We start from the raw sequence: 15,894 nt of genomic DNA on the forward strand, positions 1-15,894 counted from the left end.
AAATGAGAAAAAGCACAGACTTTTTTTTTTCCAATTAATTAATTTTAGTTGGAGGATAATTACAAAATTATGATGGCTTTTGCCATACATCAACATGAATCAGTCACAGGTATACATGTGTCCCCCCTATCCTGAAACCCCCTCCTACTTCCTTCCCCATCTTATCCCTCTGGGTTGTCCCCATGCACCGTCTTGGCATGCCCTGCTTCATGCATCAGACTTGTACTGGTCATCATTGCCATCATTACATGTGGTGATATACATGTTTCAATGCTCTTCTCTCAAATCATCCCACCCTCACCTTCTTCCTCTGAGTCCAAAAGCCTGTTCTTTACATCTGTGTTTCCTCTGCCACCCTGCATGTAGGATCATCAGAACTGTCTTTCTAAATTCCATATATATGTGTTAATATACTGTACTTGTCTTTTTCTGATTTACTTCACTCTGTATAATAGGCTCCAAGTTCATCCACCTCATTAGAACTGACTCAAATGCATTCCGTTTTATAGCTGAGTAATATGTACCACAACTTCCTTATCCATTCGTCTGCTGATGGACATCTAGGTTGCTTCCATGTCCTGGCTATTGTAAACAGTGCTGCAGTGAACATTGGGGTACACGTGTCTCTTTCAATTCTGGTTTCCTCGGTGTGTATACCCAGCAGTGGGATTGCTGGGTCGTATGGCAGTTCTATTTCCAGTTTTTTAAGGAATCTCCACTGTTCTCGATAGTGGCTGTACTAGTTTGCATTCTCACCAACAGTGTAAGAGGGTTCCCTTTTCTCCACACCCTCTCCAGCATTTATTGTTTGTAGACTGTTTGACGATGGCCATTCTGACCAGTGTGAGATGATAACTCATTGTGGTTTTGATTTTCATTTTTCTATAATGAGTGATGTTGAGCATCTTTTCATTAGTTTATTAGCCATCTGTATGTCTTCTTTGAAGAGATGTCTGTTTAGGTCGTTTGCCCACATTTTGATTGGGTTGTTCGTTTTTCTGGTATTGAGCTGCATGAGCTGCTTATATATTTTGGAGATTAATTCTTTGTCAGTTGTTTTGTTGGCTATTATGTTCTCCCATTCTGAGGGCTTTTCACCTTGTTTATAGTTTCCTTCATTGAGAACACAGACTCTTCATTCAGAGCTTGCTATAGCAAGGGAGTCAGCTACCATCACTTGTGTTCTACAGAGACTCAAATGCTGGCAAGGGGTGAGGGAAAGCTTTATTGTGAAAAACAAACACACAAAAGAAGGCATCAGGTATGCTTTGATTGCAAGCTGTTTGCCGGGGGAAGCTTTAGACACAGTAATCAGGAATGAGCCATCCTATGTGATTGATTAGGTGTACATATTTCGGTTCCTCTGTATTTGGCAGAGATTTATCCAGTCCAGGTATCTCAGTGGTAAAGAATCTGCCTACCAATGCAGGAAACACAAGAGATGCAAGTTTCATCCCTGGGTTGGGAAGATCCCCTGGAGGAGGAAATGGCAACCTGAGCCAGTATTCTTGCCGGTTAATCCCCTGGACAGAGGAGCCTGGCAAGCTACAGTCCATGGGGTTGCAAAGAGTCAGGCACAACTGAGCAATTGAGCACACATGCACACAAGTTGAAAGCAGGTACACAAATTGGAAAGCTGTAAGGTATTTACCAAGCGTTGGCTATTTGGAGCCAATTGCTACAGCAGTTACTGTTTGGTTTCCTGAACAGGCTACTGAGGATAGTAGGTTGGCTCCTGGGCTGGTTGCTACACATTATGAGTCAGAACTTCTATTTTTGTATGTACTATGGTCATTGTACATTTGTATATTCAGTCTCTCATTGGGCAGGAGTGGTCTTCAGGGTCTGGATCCTGTGTCATGCTAGGGCAGGAAGATGGGACTCCTTCTGAAATCCTGAAACTGGACCTGAATAATCTGTAGAACTAACTCAGGTTGGACTTATGGTTAAAGAACAATATTGTATTCTCACTGTGGGGATGAAAGCTTGCCTTGTACACAATATTTTTGATGTAAGTCAGCATAATTCCACACTTTTCCTAAATTAATCCATTATTTCCAACTTCAACTGAATGACAACTTCAACTGAATGACAATTTCAATAATACAGATTGGAATAAAGCATTTTAAACAAATAGATTTCTTGAAGGGAAAGGCATTCCTAACCCTCAATCTGTCCATGGAATGTTTGGATTCTACTGTTTTCTGAAACGACTGAGATGCCAGTGTCTCTAAAGCTCCCAGTGGAAGGTCTCACTTCTGGTGTATGGAAAGTTTCTGAAGATATTAAGCATGTTTCCTGCCTGTCTTTTTCTGTCCTGTCCTATCCTTCTGTAGTGAGTATTCCCATGGGAAACGTGATTCATCAGGAGGCATGCAACTGATTTTGGCAGGTCTTCCAAATAACAGAGAAAGTTGTTTTACTCAGTGGCAACTAAGCTGAATGTTACTGAAAATCAGCCCTATTTTTTGCAAGTATACTTTAGATTACCAGTTTCAATAGTGTGTGCCTCAGAACAGCAGCTCTGTGACTTTGGGTAAATGTTTAACTATTGTGTCCCTTCCTCCTCAATTGTACAATGGAGTTAATAGTATCAAATGGTATAAGGTATTTGTCAATATTTAATACACAGACATGGCTTCCCTGGTGGCTCAGAGGTTAAAGTGTCTGCCTGGAATGCGGGAGACCCTGGTTCGATCCCTGGGTTGGGAAGATTCCCTGGAGAAGGAAATGGCAACCCATTGCAGTACTCTTGCCAGGAGCATCCCATGGCAGGAGGAGCCTGGTAGTCTACAGTCCATGGGGTTGCAAAGAGTTGGACATGACTGAGCGACTTCATTTTCACTTTCACTTTCAATACACAGACAGCACCAAGAACATAAGCAGCCAATAACATACATCTATTATCTTAGTACAGATTGTATTGCACAGAGATTAAGAAAATTGATTTACTGTTATTAAAACCTAAGCAGCTTTTACTTACTTATAAAAATTATGAAATAAAGCCCTTTGTAAAATTAAATTAAATTACTATCAATTAAGCTATATTAAAATGCTTTCAATATTAGCTTGAATCTGTATTTGTAAGAGGCTATGAAAGTGAAGAGGAACTAAAAAGTCTCTTGATGAAAGTGAAAGTGGAGAGTGAAAAAGTTGGCTTAAAGCTCAACATTCAGAAAACGAAGAATCATGAGCTTCTAACTTTGTCAATCAGTGGCTTAAATCTAAAAAATAACATATTGCTGCAACTCAAAACAAGTAAATATTTATCAGTATTTTTTCTAGAGCTGAGTCAAAGACAAAAATGATTTTCTAGTTTTCAAGAATTCATTTCTGGTAGCAGCCTATAAGTTTCTATGCATTTTCTTCTACATAAGCCATGGGTGATTTATATATATACATACTAATATGTTAAAGCTCAACATTCAGAAAACAAAGATCATGGCATCCGGTCCCATCATTTCATGGGAAATAGATGGGGAAACAGTGGAAACAGTGTCAGACTTTATTTTTGGGGGCTCTAAAATCACTGCAGATGGTGATTGCAGCCATGAAATTAAAAGACGCTTACTCCTTGGAAGAAAAGTTATGACCAACCTAGACAGCATATTCAAAAGCAGAGACATTACTTTGCCAACAAAGGTCCGTCTAGTCAAGGCTATGGTTTTTCCTGTGGTCATGTATGGATGTGAGAGTTGGACTGTGAAGAAGGCTGAGTTGCGAAGAATTGATGCTTTTGAACTGTGGTGTTGGAGAAGACTCTTGAGAGTTCCTTGGACTGCAAGGACATCCAACCAGTCCATTGTGAAGGAGATCAGCCCTGGGATTTCTTTGGAAGGAATGATGCTGAAGCTGAAACTCCAGTACTTGGCCACCTCATGCGAAGAATTGACTCATTGGAAAAGACTCTGATGCTGGGAGGGATTAGGGTCCGGAGGAGAAGGGGACGACAGAGGATGAGATGGCTGGATGGCATCACTGACTCGATGGACGTGAGTCTGAGTGAACTCCAGGAGATGGTGATTCACAGGGAGGCTTGGCGTGCTGCGATTCATGGGGTCGCAAAGAGTCGGACACAACTGAGCGATTGAACTGAACTGATTGAGTATATTCATATACACAGTTTGCCAGAGATCTAATTTATCGTTGTCTTTGTAATGACAATGGTAAGTTCTCTCACAGTAAGGAGTAAACAGTATGTTTTCTGAGATATTGGCTTGAAAGCTGTAGATTTGTGTGTCATTGTGCGTGTGTGTACATGCATGCACATGAAAATGTTTCAACAGAAAGTAGGTGCTTTTTCCCCTTAGAATGTGCATGTGTGTGTGCGTTTGCGTGTGCTCAGTCACTCAGTTGTGTCTAACTCTTTGAGACTCCAGGGACTGTAGCCCGCCAGGTTCCTCTGTCCATGGGGATTCTCCAGGCAAGAGTACTGGAGTGGGTTGCCATGCCCCCTCCAGGGTGAATGTATATTCTAAAATAATTATGTAAGTATAGTAAGAAATATGTATATATATGTATATTCCAATATAATTCTCTAAATGTGTGAATCAAAACAAAAAAATGAAAAAATTAACAAAAAATTCTGTAATTACAAAAAATTATAATATTTATACAGTTCTCACTATATAACAAGTTTAATGTGGAAGTTCTAATATGACTATGAAAAGTTGTATAAAGAGTAATATAATTTTGAAAAAGCATAGAGTAGTAAGAGTGACGTTCATATCTTCCTCTGATAGAAAAAAACATAAATTAACCAAACATACCTTGCTACCCTTTTGATTTGTAGACGCCTTCCCCCTTGATGACAGTGTTTTTAAGTTTCACTGGTGACTGAAGTCTTTCACGCTCTCCTGTGCCCCTTTTGGGCTTCCCTGGTGGCTCAGTGGTAAAGAATCCTCCTACCAATGCAACAGATGCAGGTTCAATCCTGGGTCAGGAAGATCCCCTGGAGAAGGAAATGGCAACCCGCTCCAGTATTCTAGCCTGGGAAATCCCGTGGACAGAGGAGCCTGGTGGGCTACCATCTTTGGGGTCGCAAAGAGCTGGACATGACTGAGCATGTCCATATATAAGTAACGCCATACAGAATTTGTCTCAGGGGACCTCAAGGGTTTCCCTCATAGCTCAGATGGTGAAGAATCTGCCTGCAATGCAGGAGGCCTGGGCTCAGTTCCTGGGGTGGGAAGATCCCCTGGAGAAGGGAATGGCAACCCACTCTAGTATTCTTGCCTGGGAAATCCCATGGACCGAGGAGCCTGGCGGGCTGCAGTTCATGGGGTCACAGAAGAGTTGGATATGACTGAGTGACTGAGCACATGAAATTATACCACATATTGTATGTACAAGTGACTAACATATGTCACATGTATATATAATATATATAGTAGTGAATACATGTATATTAATACATATGTAATATGTGAATATAAATATATTTACACAGAAATACATAAGCCTATATTTCTGTGGATAAATGCCTACAGCTCTCCTCAGCTTGGAAACAGTATCCTCTCTCTCCCGTCTGTCTGTCTTTTCTCCTGGCCCCTGCTAGGGCCCAGCACTTCCTCCCTCTTGCCTCACTTGGAGGCTGTGCCCTATGCCACTGCCTCCTTGGACTCTAGAGGTAGTGAGATAGGGTGCTTTCAAGAAGGAGGCGGAGCCTTTAGGGGCCCATCCCCAGGGCCTACCTAAGAAGGCCATATAATAATTCTATGCCATCAGTTAAACTTATGATTGATGGCCAACTTAGCATTTATACAGGGTCAGCTTGTATACAGTATATATACATAAACATACACGTACATTTTGTAGTACACATATGTATATTGTAATATATGTATGTCATGCCTGTACATATATGCATTATAGTTGTTAATACAATTATATATTATACGCATAATTGTATATATATAATAAATGCATGACACCAGTATAACTATACTGTGCTATATATTATGCATATATATGTTTATATTCATATGTATATAAGTACAAATATTGTACATATACATATTCAGTTCAGTTCAGTCACTCAGTCGTGTCCGACTCTTTGCGACCCCATGAATCGCAGCACACTAGGCCTCCCTGTCCATCACCAACTCCCGGAGGTCACTCAGACTCTCGTCCATCGAGTCCGTGATGCCATCCAGCCATCTCATCCTCTGTCGCCCCCTTCTCCTCCTGCCCCCAGTCCCTCCCAGCATCAGAGTCTTTTCCAATGAGTCAACTCTTCGCATGAGGTGGCCAAAGTACTGGAGTTTCAGCTTCAGCATCATTCCTTCCAAAGAAATCCCAGGGCTGATCTCCTTCACAATGGACTGGTTGGATGTCCTTGCAGTCCAAGGGACTCTCAAGAGTCTTCTCCAACACCACAGTTCAAAAGCATCAATTCTTCAGCGCTCAGCCTTCTTCACAGTCCAGCTCTCACATCCATACATGACCACAGGAAAAACCATAGCCTTGACTAGACGGACCTTTGTTGGCAAAGTAATGTCTCTGCTTTTGAATATGCTGTCTAGGTTGGTCATAACTTTTCTTCCAAGGAGTAAGCGTCTTTTAATTTCATGGCTGCAATCACCATCTGTAGTGATTTTGGAGCCCCCCAAAATGAAATCTGACACTGTTTCCACTGTTTCCCCATCTATTTCCCATGAAGTGATGGGACCGGATGAGATGTATATAATACATTGTTGCTACTGCTGCTGCTGCTGCTGTGGCTGCTGCTGCTAAGTCGCTTCAGTTGTGTCTGACTCTGTGTGACCCCATAGACGGTAGCCCACCAGGCTCCGCTGTCCCTGGGATTCTCCAGGCAAGAACACTGGAGTGGGTTGCCATTTCCTTCTCCAATGCATGAAAATGAAAAGTGAAAGTGAGGTCGCCAAGTCGTGTCCAACTCTCCACGACCGCATGGACTATAGCCTACCAGGCTTTTCCGTCCATGGGATTTTCCAGGCAAGAGTACTGGAGTGGGGTGCCATACTAATATATAACTATATGTATGCTACATACATATAGAATATATGTACATATATTACATATGTACTTGGTGAAGGGACCAGATATTAGGATGATCTGATGTAGTGTTTAAATATATCATGGTCTCATCACAAGGAGATGAGCAAATTAACCAAATTCTGTGTCTTAATTTTACCTCATCTGTAAAATAATATTAGTATCTCAAAGAGGAATGGTAAAAATTGTTGATTTGCTGAAGAAGGGATAGGCTACCCACTCCAGTATTATTGGGCTTCCCTTGTGGCTCAGCTCGCCAAGAATCCCCCTGCAATGCAGGAGACCTGGGTTCAATCCCTGGGTTGGGAAGATCCCCTGGAGAAGGGAAAGGCTACCCACTCCAGTATTCTGGCCTGGAGAATTCCATGGGCTGAATAGTCCATGGGGTCCCAAAGAGTCCCACAGAACTGAGTGACTTTCACTTCACTTCACACGTGTGAAATGGTGCTAAGTTCTTAGCAGAGTGCTCACTGAACACGTGTGTTCATTATTATTAGTTCTATGTAAGGATAACTTTAGAATATTTTACTGCTAAACGAACATACCACAGATTGTGGGGAAATGTATATACTCATGCAACCACAACTCAGGCCAACAGCTAGAACTGTAGCTGACACTGAAGCCCTCGTCTATTCCCCGCCCCCACCCCCCCACTGATCGCTTTCCCATATCACGTGTCCTTCTCCCCCAGATGGGATAAACACCCGTTCTCTTAGATTAATCTCATTCTTTTTAAGCTAAAAGTAGAACAGTATTGATTCTCAATTTATGGTGGCAAAAACAAGTGTGCAATAAGTGTATGCCCTCTAGAGTGATTGCACTAGAGAGTCATTTTACATCTGAAGCATTGAGTTGAATCTGCATAATTGACTGTGAATTGCAGTGAAACAGCCTAGCTTTTTGGGGTCACATTTATACCTGAATACTGATAGTGATTCACAGGTTATTATAGTTTCGGTTGACACAACACCCACACATGCACACACCCCATATATGTATGTGCTCATTTATGCACACAAACACGTACATCATAGTTCCCACAGCATACGGAAGCATTTTGGTTGTTGCTTGAGTGTAACACTTCACAGATTGTTACGTCTTTCTATGTCTACATTTCTTAACTCTTGAATTACAACTAGATTGACAGTGTCAGTACTTAAGCGGATCAATAGAAGGAACTCTGGACTATCAGTCTGTTTTAAGAGTTAAAGAATTTAAGATGTGAAAGAAGAAAAAGTGGACTTTAAATGAAAATGAGACAATCCTAAAAAATGAATGCTCTCTTTAGCAAATTCTTTTGAAAAGCATTCAAATGTTAAGTTGGTAAATTTTTACTAACCACTTATACTTTAAACCTTTAACTTGAAGGAAAAGTGTATATTTCAAATAGCAGCACTGCAGAAAAATATTGTAGTTTGAATATTTAAGCAATAAAACTACTAGTGACAGTTAAAAAAAACTATGTTCAAACTGCATAGACTTCATAAAATTTCAGGTGAATCTATGTAATTCCTAGATTTATTTAAATTAAAATGTTCATTGTTAATATAAAAATTGTGACAATAATCCTGCATGGTTTTTAATTACCAACATAAGTTAAATCCTAAATATAAGAGAAATATTATCTGGTAAGAGCAAAACTGGCTACAGCTTAGTAATTGTATAATATGAAAATCTGCTGCTGCTGCTGCTAAGTCACTTCAGTCGTGTCCAACTCTGTGCGACCCCATAGATGGCAGCCCACCAGGCTCCCCCGTCCCTGGGATTCTCCAGGCAAGAACACTGGAGTGGGTTGCCATTTCCTTCTCCAATGCATGAAAGTGAAAAGGGAAAGTGAAGTTGCTCAGTCGTGTCCAACTCCCAGAGACCCCATGGACTGTAGCCCACCAGGCTTCTCTGTCCATTGGATTTTCCAGGCAAGAGTACTGGAGTCGGGTGCCATTGCCTTCTCTGATGAAAATCTAAAGACTGCATGAAATGAAGAGTTAGCTGAATAAAATGTCAACATAAGACTATTCTTACACTTTTCCTTACTGTTTGTACCTTCCTTTTTATTGGCTATGTGACATACATAATAGAATAGATAAGACATGTATATATGTATTTCATATATACCCTTATATACCTATTGATATATACATGTATGTATGTGAATGTACACACACACACACACACACACACACACACACCCTGCCTTCCTTCAGAAGTGACCGTTGTCTTGAATTCTGTGCTTTTCATTTCTTTGTTTTTTAATAGTATTTTCCTCATCACATATGTCCCTAAATAATGTTGTATTTAGCTTTGCTTGTTTTTAAGATTCTCAAAACTATCAGCATATATTATATGGTCTTCTATAGCAATTTTTCCATTAAAATTTTTATTTCTAAGATCGCACCTTTTTGTTTTTTCTTTTGGTGTCCGTTGGCGTAGTTCCTTTTACTGCTGTATGTTATTCCATTGTGAAAAGTACTATAATTTATTTATCTCTTATTTGATCAGTAAATGTTCAGATTGTCAATTTTTGCTGCTATGAGCATTGTTGCTAGAAATTGCACACGTATCCCTGTGAATAAATACAAGAGTTGCTCTAGGTTAATGCTCCCCAGCGTTTTCCTGATGGCACACAGTTAATACTGCTACTGCTGCTAAGTCACTTCAGTCATGTCCGACTCCGTGCGACCCCATAGACGGCAGCCCACCAGGCTTCCCCGTCCCTGGGATTCTCTAGGCAAGAACACTGGAGTGGGTTGCCATTTCCTTCTCCAATGCATGAAAGTGAAAAGTGAAAGTGAAGTCACTCAGTCGTGTCCGACTCTTAGCGACCCCATGGACTGCAGCCCACCAGGCTCCTCCGTCCATGGGATTTTCCAGGCAAGAGTACTGGAGTGGGGTGTCATTGCCTTTTCCGACAGTTAATACTAGCATTTGTATAACACTCTTATCGGGCGGCTCTACTGAGGCGGACATACATATCAGTGGGGTCGATGGGCCATGGGAAGCAGAGGTTCAAAACATGCAAGCTGATGATAAATTGTTTTTTTTTTTTAAAAAGTAGATTCTCATGTTTACACTCCCACTGGCAGGATGTTGGAGCTTCTCTTGGCCCACATTGTCTAGACCATCTGGTGTTGTCAGATGTATTAAATCTTGCTGGCCTACTGTCTGTGAAGTGAAAGTGAAAGTGAAGTCTCTCAGTCGTGTCTGACTCTTTGCAACCACATGGACTATAGCCCACCAGGCTCCTCCGTCCATGGGATTTTCTAGGCAAGAATACTGGAGTGAGTTGCCATTTCCTTCTCCAGGGGATCTTCCCAACCCAGGGATCAAACTCAGGTCTCCCGCACTGCAGGCAGACACTTTACGGTCTGAACCACCAGGGAACCTCTGTAAAATAGTATCTAATAGTAGTGTTAATTTACGCTTTGAGTTTGAGCATCATTTTAAAGTGGTTCTGTGCTGTGAACTCTCTGTTCTGGTTTTGTGTCATTTATTCCTAGTGTGTTTTCTAACTGATTTGAAAGGAGTTTTTGTTTCTCCTTTTTTGTTTTGTTTCCCTTCATTTGCAACACTAATTGTAAACTGTTCTGCGAATACTTTGTTCATGCTGTGATATTTCTCTTCACTTCACCTGTCTTTTGACAGCTCTAAGTTCTTAATTTTAATGTAAATAAAAAGTTAAATAATATACATTTATTTGTGTAAATTAGGTATACTGATGAGATATTTTTGTTTCTTATTTAAGTAAACTGTTTCTACCTCAAAAGACTATTTTGTAATTTCTATGTAGTTTTCTTTCTTCATTTCCATATTCTCCTGTCTTTAAATTTTTTTTCTCTTATTGAATGTTTACTATATATAAGCACTGGGCATATTGTTAGGTTTATTTGTTTTATTTTCTTTACTTGTTTTATCTATTGAATCCAAGTAAGCTGTCAGCAGGCTACTAACCTGAATGTGGAATTTTTCCTTTTGGCAGATAATTGTGATGACCCCCTGGTGTCTACCTTGCCTCAAGCATCATTCAGCAGTTCTTCCGAGCTCTCCAGCAGTCATGGTCCTGGGTTTGCAAGGCTAAACCGAAGAGATGGTAAGTCTGCTTTTTCTGCTCTGATTGGTTCATGATGAATCTCATTCATCTTCCATTCTCTTTTAGTAAAATCATTGTTAAGTGATACATTGTAAAAGGAAGTAAATTATAAAAGGAAGTAAATTTCTAAATAAGCAAATGGCAGAAACTGATGGGTTGTACATGACATTTGGGATTGGTTCTGGAATGGCAAAGGGATGCACCTATTTAAAAATCTTGCATCATCATTTTAGCATCCAAAGAATTGAATTGCTTCAATCTGGTGATTTTTAAAAATGTATCTTATAAAATAAACTTTTCTTTAAAATTTTTATTTTTTATTTTTAATTGAAATATAGTTGATTTACGGTACAATTTTAGTTTCGGGTGTACAGTAGATTGGTTTGACATTGAAATACACTTTGAAGGATCACCACGTTAAGTCTAGTAACTAAGATATTACAGTATTATTAACCATATTCCCTATGCTGTATATTATATCCTATGACTTATTTATTTTATAAATGGAATTTTGTACCTCCTAATTCCCTTCGCCTATATTACTCATTCCCTCCACCTTCCGTTCCTTCTGTGGCAACCACCTCTTTCTTTTCTGTCTCTGTGGGTCTGATTTCATTTTGTTTGTTTTATAGATTCCAGATATAAGTGCAGTCATACAGTTTTGTCTTTGTCTGACTTACTTCACATAACATAATGCCCTCTAGATTCATCTAAGTTGTCACAAATGGTAAGATTTCACTTTTTAATGAAAAATAGATACTCCATTGCATATGCATATATGCATCTTCTTCACTGATTCATCTACAGAGGACACTGGTTGTTTCCTTTACTTGGCTATTGTAAATAATGCCGCAGTGAGCGTAGGAGGGCATATATCTTTTTCATGCTTTTATTTTCTTGGGGTAAATACCCAGAAGTGAAGTTGCTGGACTTTATGGTAGCTCTGTTTTTAATTTTTGGAGGAACCTCAGTGCTGCTTGCCATAGTAGCTGCACCAGTTAACAGTTCCACCAACAGTGCCCCAGGGTTCCCTTTCCTCTGCATCTTCCCTAACATTTGTTACTGATAGTTGTGATGTCTTGCCTTTTGGATTATAGCCATTCTGACAGGTGTGAGGTATACTTTATTGTGGTTTTTATTTGCATTTCCCTGGTGATGAGTGATGTTGAGGCATGTTGTGGCTGGGCCCACCACTTTTGGGTGAGCTGGCAGGGGGAGCTGACCCCCACCTGGCTGGCTGTGTGACCTGAGGTGCATGCGTGTTGTGGACCCACTGGTGGATGTTGTTATTATGCGTATGTGCTCAGTCGTGTCTGACTCTTTGTGACCCCATGCACTGTAGCCCGCCAGGCTCCTCTGTCCATGGGATTTCCCAGGCAAGAATACTGGAGTGGGGTGCCATTTCCTCCTCCAGGGGATCTTCCTGACCCAGGGATTGAACCCTCATCTCTTGCATCTCCTGTACTGGCAGGTGGATTCTTTACCACTGTGCCACCTGGGAAGCCTGGATGCTGGTGCTCCCTGGCACTAATGGGCTAGGGAGAGGATTCCAAAATGGCACTTGCCACTGCTGGTGTCAGCTCAGTAGAAGGAGATTCCAAAAATAGCCACCAGTGTCTCATTACCCAGGGGAGTCTCAGCTGCCTCTTGTCTCTGTGGGAGGCTCTGCAAAGGCATTAACCGAGTCTGACCCAGGTGCCTTTCGAACCACTGCCTCTCCGCTGGGACTTTGCATATGTGAGATTTTGCACAGATCCTTTAAGAGAGCAGTCTCTGTTGTCCATAGCCCTCTGGCTCTTCCAAACATATGCCCTGTTACTTTTCAAAGCTCGACTTCTGGGGCCTCATCTTTTCTGTGCAGGATTCCTGGGCCAAGAGCCCTATACGTGGCTTGGACACCATGCCCCTTATGGCATGCTGGGGTCCAGCCCCAGTGGATCCAGGGAATTCTAAGTGGGGACAGCGTCGGCGAGGAAAAAACTTATTTATTTATTAATGTAAGATTAGATTAGGAAGAAATAGTGTAGTAGGAAAATTAAGTGGAGAAAGAAGGCTGAATAACTTGGCTTACGGGGAAGGCCAATAACGTTCCAGACAAGGAGCTTGCACCATCTACATTGGGCCACCAGTGCCCACTTGAATATGGGGGGTGCCCCGCCTTGGGCTCCCCCTCGCGTGGATCTTAAAAGCCAGGACAAGTAAGTAGACATGGTGAGCCGCCCCGCTCCAGATGGGAATTCAGCCTGAAATTAGAGTAAAGAGGAGACACGAGGGAAACCAGTCCAGCGACTGGCTCCCTCCCCTGTTGTCTAGAAAGGCCTTTTATACCTTTTTTTGTACATAGAGATCAATGGGTAATACAAAATTATGCAGTGTTAGCAGTCCAGACTCTTATCAAAACCAGGTTTTTCTCTCTGCATACCTAATTGTATACACAAGTCTTAGGTGATTTACATCATCTTCTGGCCAAAAAGGGCCAATTAACATTTTACAGCCTTTTTTTCTGATAAGGGTTTGTCAACCAGAAGACTTATTTGTGTCGATCTTCCCAAAGTCTGGTGCCACTCTCAGAAAGCACTAAATAAAGTTACATTCTTACATAGCAAGGACACAAGAGGAGTGCCGTGATATATATCAAAAGAAGTAATTAACTCAAAAGTCTAGTGTTGCTAACATCAAAACTACTATATATCTTTTTCCATATCCCGTTTACATTGATTAACATCCTCCCAGGTGCCTAAAAGATAAAGAATATGGAGGCCTGGCAGCAGTCATTGAGTCAACAGTGAAAACCCTCTACCAATATAATTTTTAACTCTTTAGAAAAGGCTTTGTATCTTTAAGATGCTTTTAAGCTTTGTGCCTCTCGCAGTTGGGGGGCTGTAAGCAATTCACAAGCTGTAAAAGGTCCAGGGGAACCTATTAGGCAAGCTAGAGAGTTATCAGAGGGGGTTTAACTGAAACATCCCTTTCAAATGCAGAAGGCTAAAGCCCTGATTTGACTTTTTTCCAGAGAATATTAGAAGAGTGGAAAAGCAGGCAGATTCTTATTTTTGGGGGGGCTGGATGCTCAGGAAATTCCAGGGGGAAAACCTGAGGTCTGATTAGCCTTGCCATCAGAGCTCTGCCACACGACCTTGTCATGGGTGGAATTCCTCACGCTGGCTCCCAGCATGGAGGACCTCTGTGACTATGATTTCCCTTGTGTTTGTGGGTCACTGATCCTGGGCTGAGGGGTCCCGACTAAATTGCATCTCTGTCCTTCCTGCCTGTCTTCTTGTTGCTTTTTCTTTATGCTTTTAGTTATGTAAAATCTTTTCTGCTTGTCTCCAGGTCATTCTCATAGATAGTTAGCTCTCTAAGTAGTTTCATTTTGATGCACACATGGGAGGAGGTGAGTTCAGAGTTTCCCTACTCCTCCATCTTGATGCTAAAATACACTTTTCTACAACAATATACAATCATTATGTATACAGTAGCCATGAAAATGTAACTGATCCTCTGTTTTAAGATAAGAAAGAAGTTTGTAAGAAGTGATTTTAAAAGTTGCTAGGTATATATGAAAGCATTCCCCCTAAGATCAGGAACAAGACAAGGGTGTCCACTTTATTTAAGAGTGTCCTATTATTTAATAGGGTGTCCACTATTATTCAACATAGTTCTAGAAGTCCTAGCTACAGCAATCAGGGAAGAAAAAGAAACTAAAGGAATCCAGATTGGAAAAGAAGAAATAAAGCCCTCACTGCAGATGACATGATAGTGTACATAGAAAATCTTAAAGATAGTATCAGAAAATTACTAGAGCTACTCAGTGAATTTAGCAAAATTGCAGGATACAAAATGAATGAACAGAAATCACTTGCATTTCTATATACTAACAATGAAAAATCAGAAAGAGAAACTAAGGCATCAATCCCATTCACCATTGCAACAGAAAGAATTAAATATCTAGGAATAAACTTACCTAAGGAGAAAAAAAGAACTGTACACAGAAAATTATAAGACACTAATGAAAGAAATCAAAGATGACATAAACAGATGGAGAGATATTCCATGTTCCTGGGTAGGAAGAATCAATATTGTGAAAACGGCTAGACTACCAAATGCAATCTACAGCTTCAATGAGATCCTATCAAATTACCAATGACAATTTTCACAGAACTAGAACAGAAAAGTTCACACTTCATATAGAAACACAAAAGACCCTGGAGAGCCAAAGCAGTCTTGAGAAAGAAGAATGAAACTAGAGGAATCAACTTTCCTGACTTCGGATTATACTACAAAGCTACAGTCATCAAGACAGTATGGTACTGGCACAAAAACAGAAATATAGACCAGTGGAACAAGATAGAAAGCCCAGAAATAAACACAGGCACCTTTGGGTACCTTATTTTTGACAAAGGAGGCAAGAATATACAATGGGGGCAAAGACAGCCTCTTCAATAAACGGTGCTGGGAAAACTAGACCTACCTGTAAAAGAATGAAATTAGAACACCTCCTAACACCATACACAAAGGCACACTCAAAATGGTTTTAAGACTTAAATGAAAGACCAGAAACTATAAAACCCTTAGAGGAAAACATAGGCAGAACACTTGATGACATAAATCAAAGCAAGATCCTCTATGACCCACCTCCTAGAGTAATGGAAATAAAACCAAAAGTAAACAAGTGAGACGTGATTAAACTTAAAAGCTTTTGCACAGTGAAGGAAACTATAACCAAGGTGAAAAGACAACCCTCAGAATGGGAGAAAATAATAGCAAATGAAACAACTGACAAAAGATTA

The 15,894-nt window shown here is 40.6% G+C and overlaps 1 protein-coding gene across 1 annotated transcript in view; it reads left to right on the forward strand.

The window, feature by feature from the left end:
• Positions 1-15,894, forward strand: part of CNTNAP4 (contactin associated protein family member 4) — a 273,276-nt gene that overhangs the window by 33,653 nt on the left and 223,729 nt on the right. Inside the window, 1 exon segment of the mRNA XM_052655607.1 lies at positions 10,994-11,104. Coding sequence (XP_052511567.1) covers positions 10,994-11,104 — 111 coding nt within the window.

This window comes from Budorcas taxicolor, chromosome 18, assembly GCF_023091745.1.
Source record: "Budorcas taxicolor isolate Tak-1 chromosome 18, Takin1.1, whole genome shotgun sequence".
NCBI lineage: Eukaryota > Metazoa > Chordata > Mammalia > Artiodactyla > Bovidae > Budorcas > Budorcas taxicolor.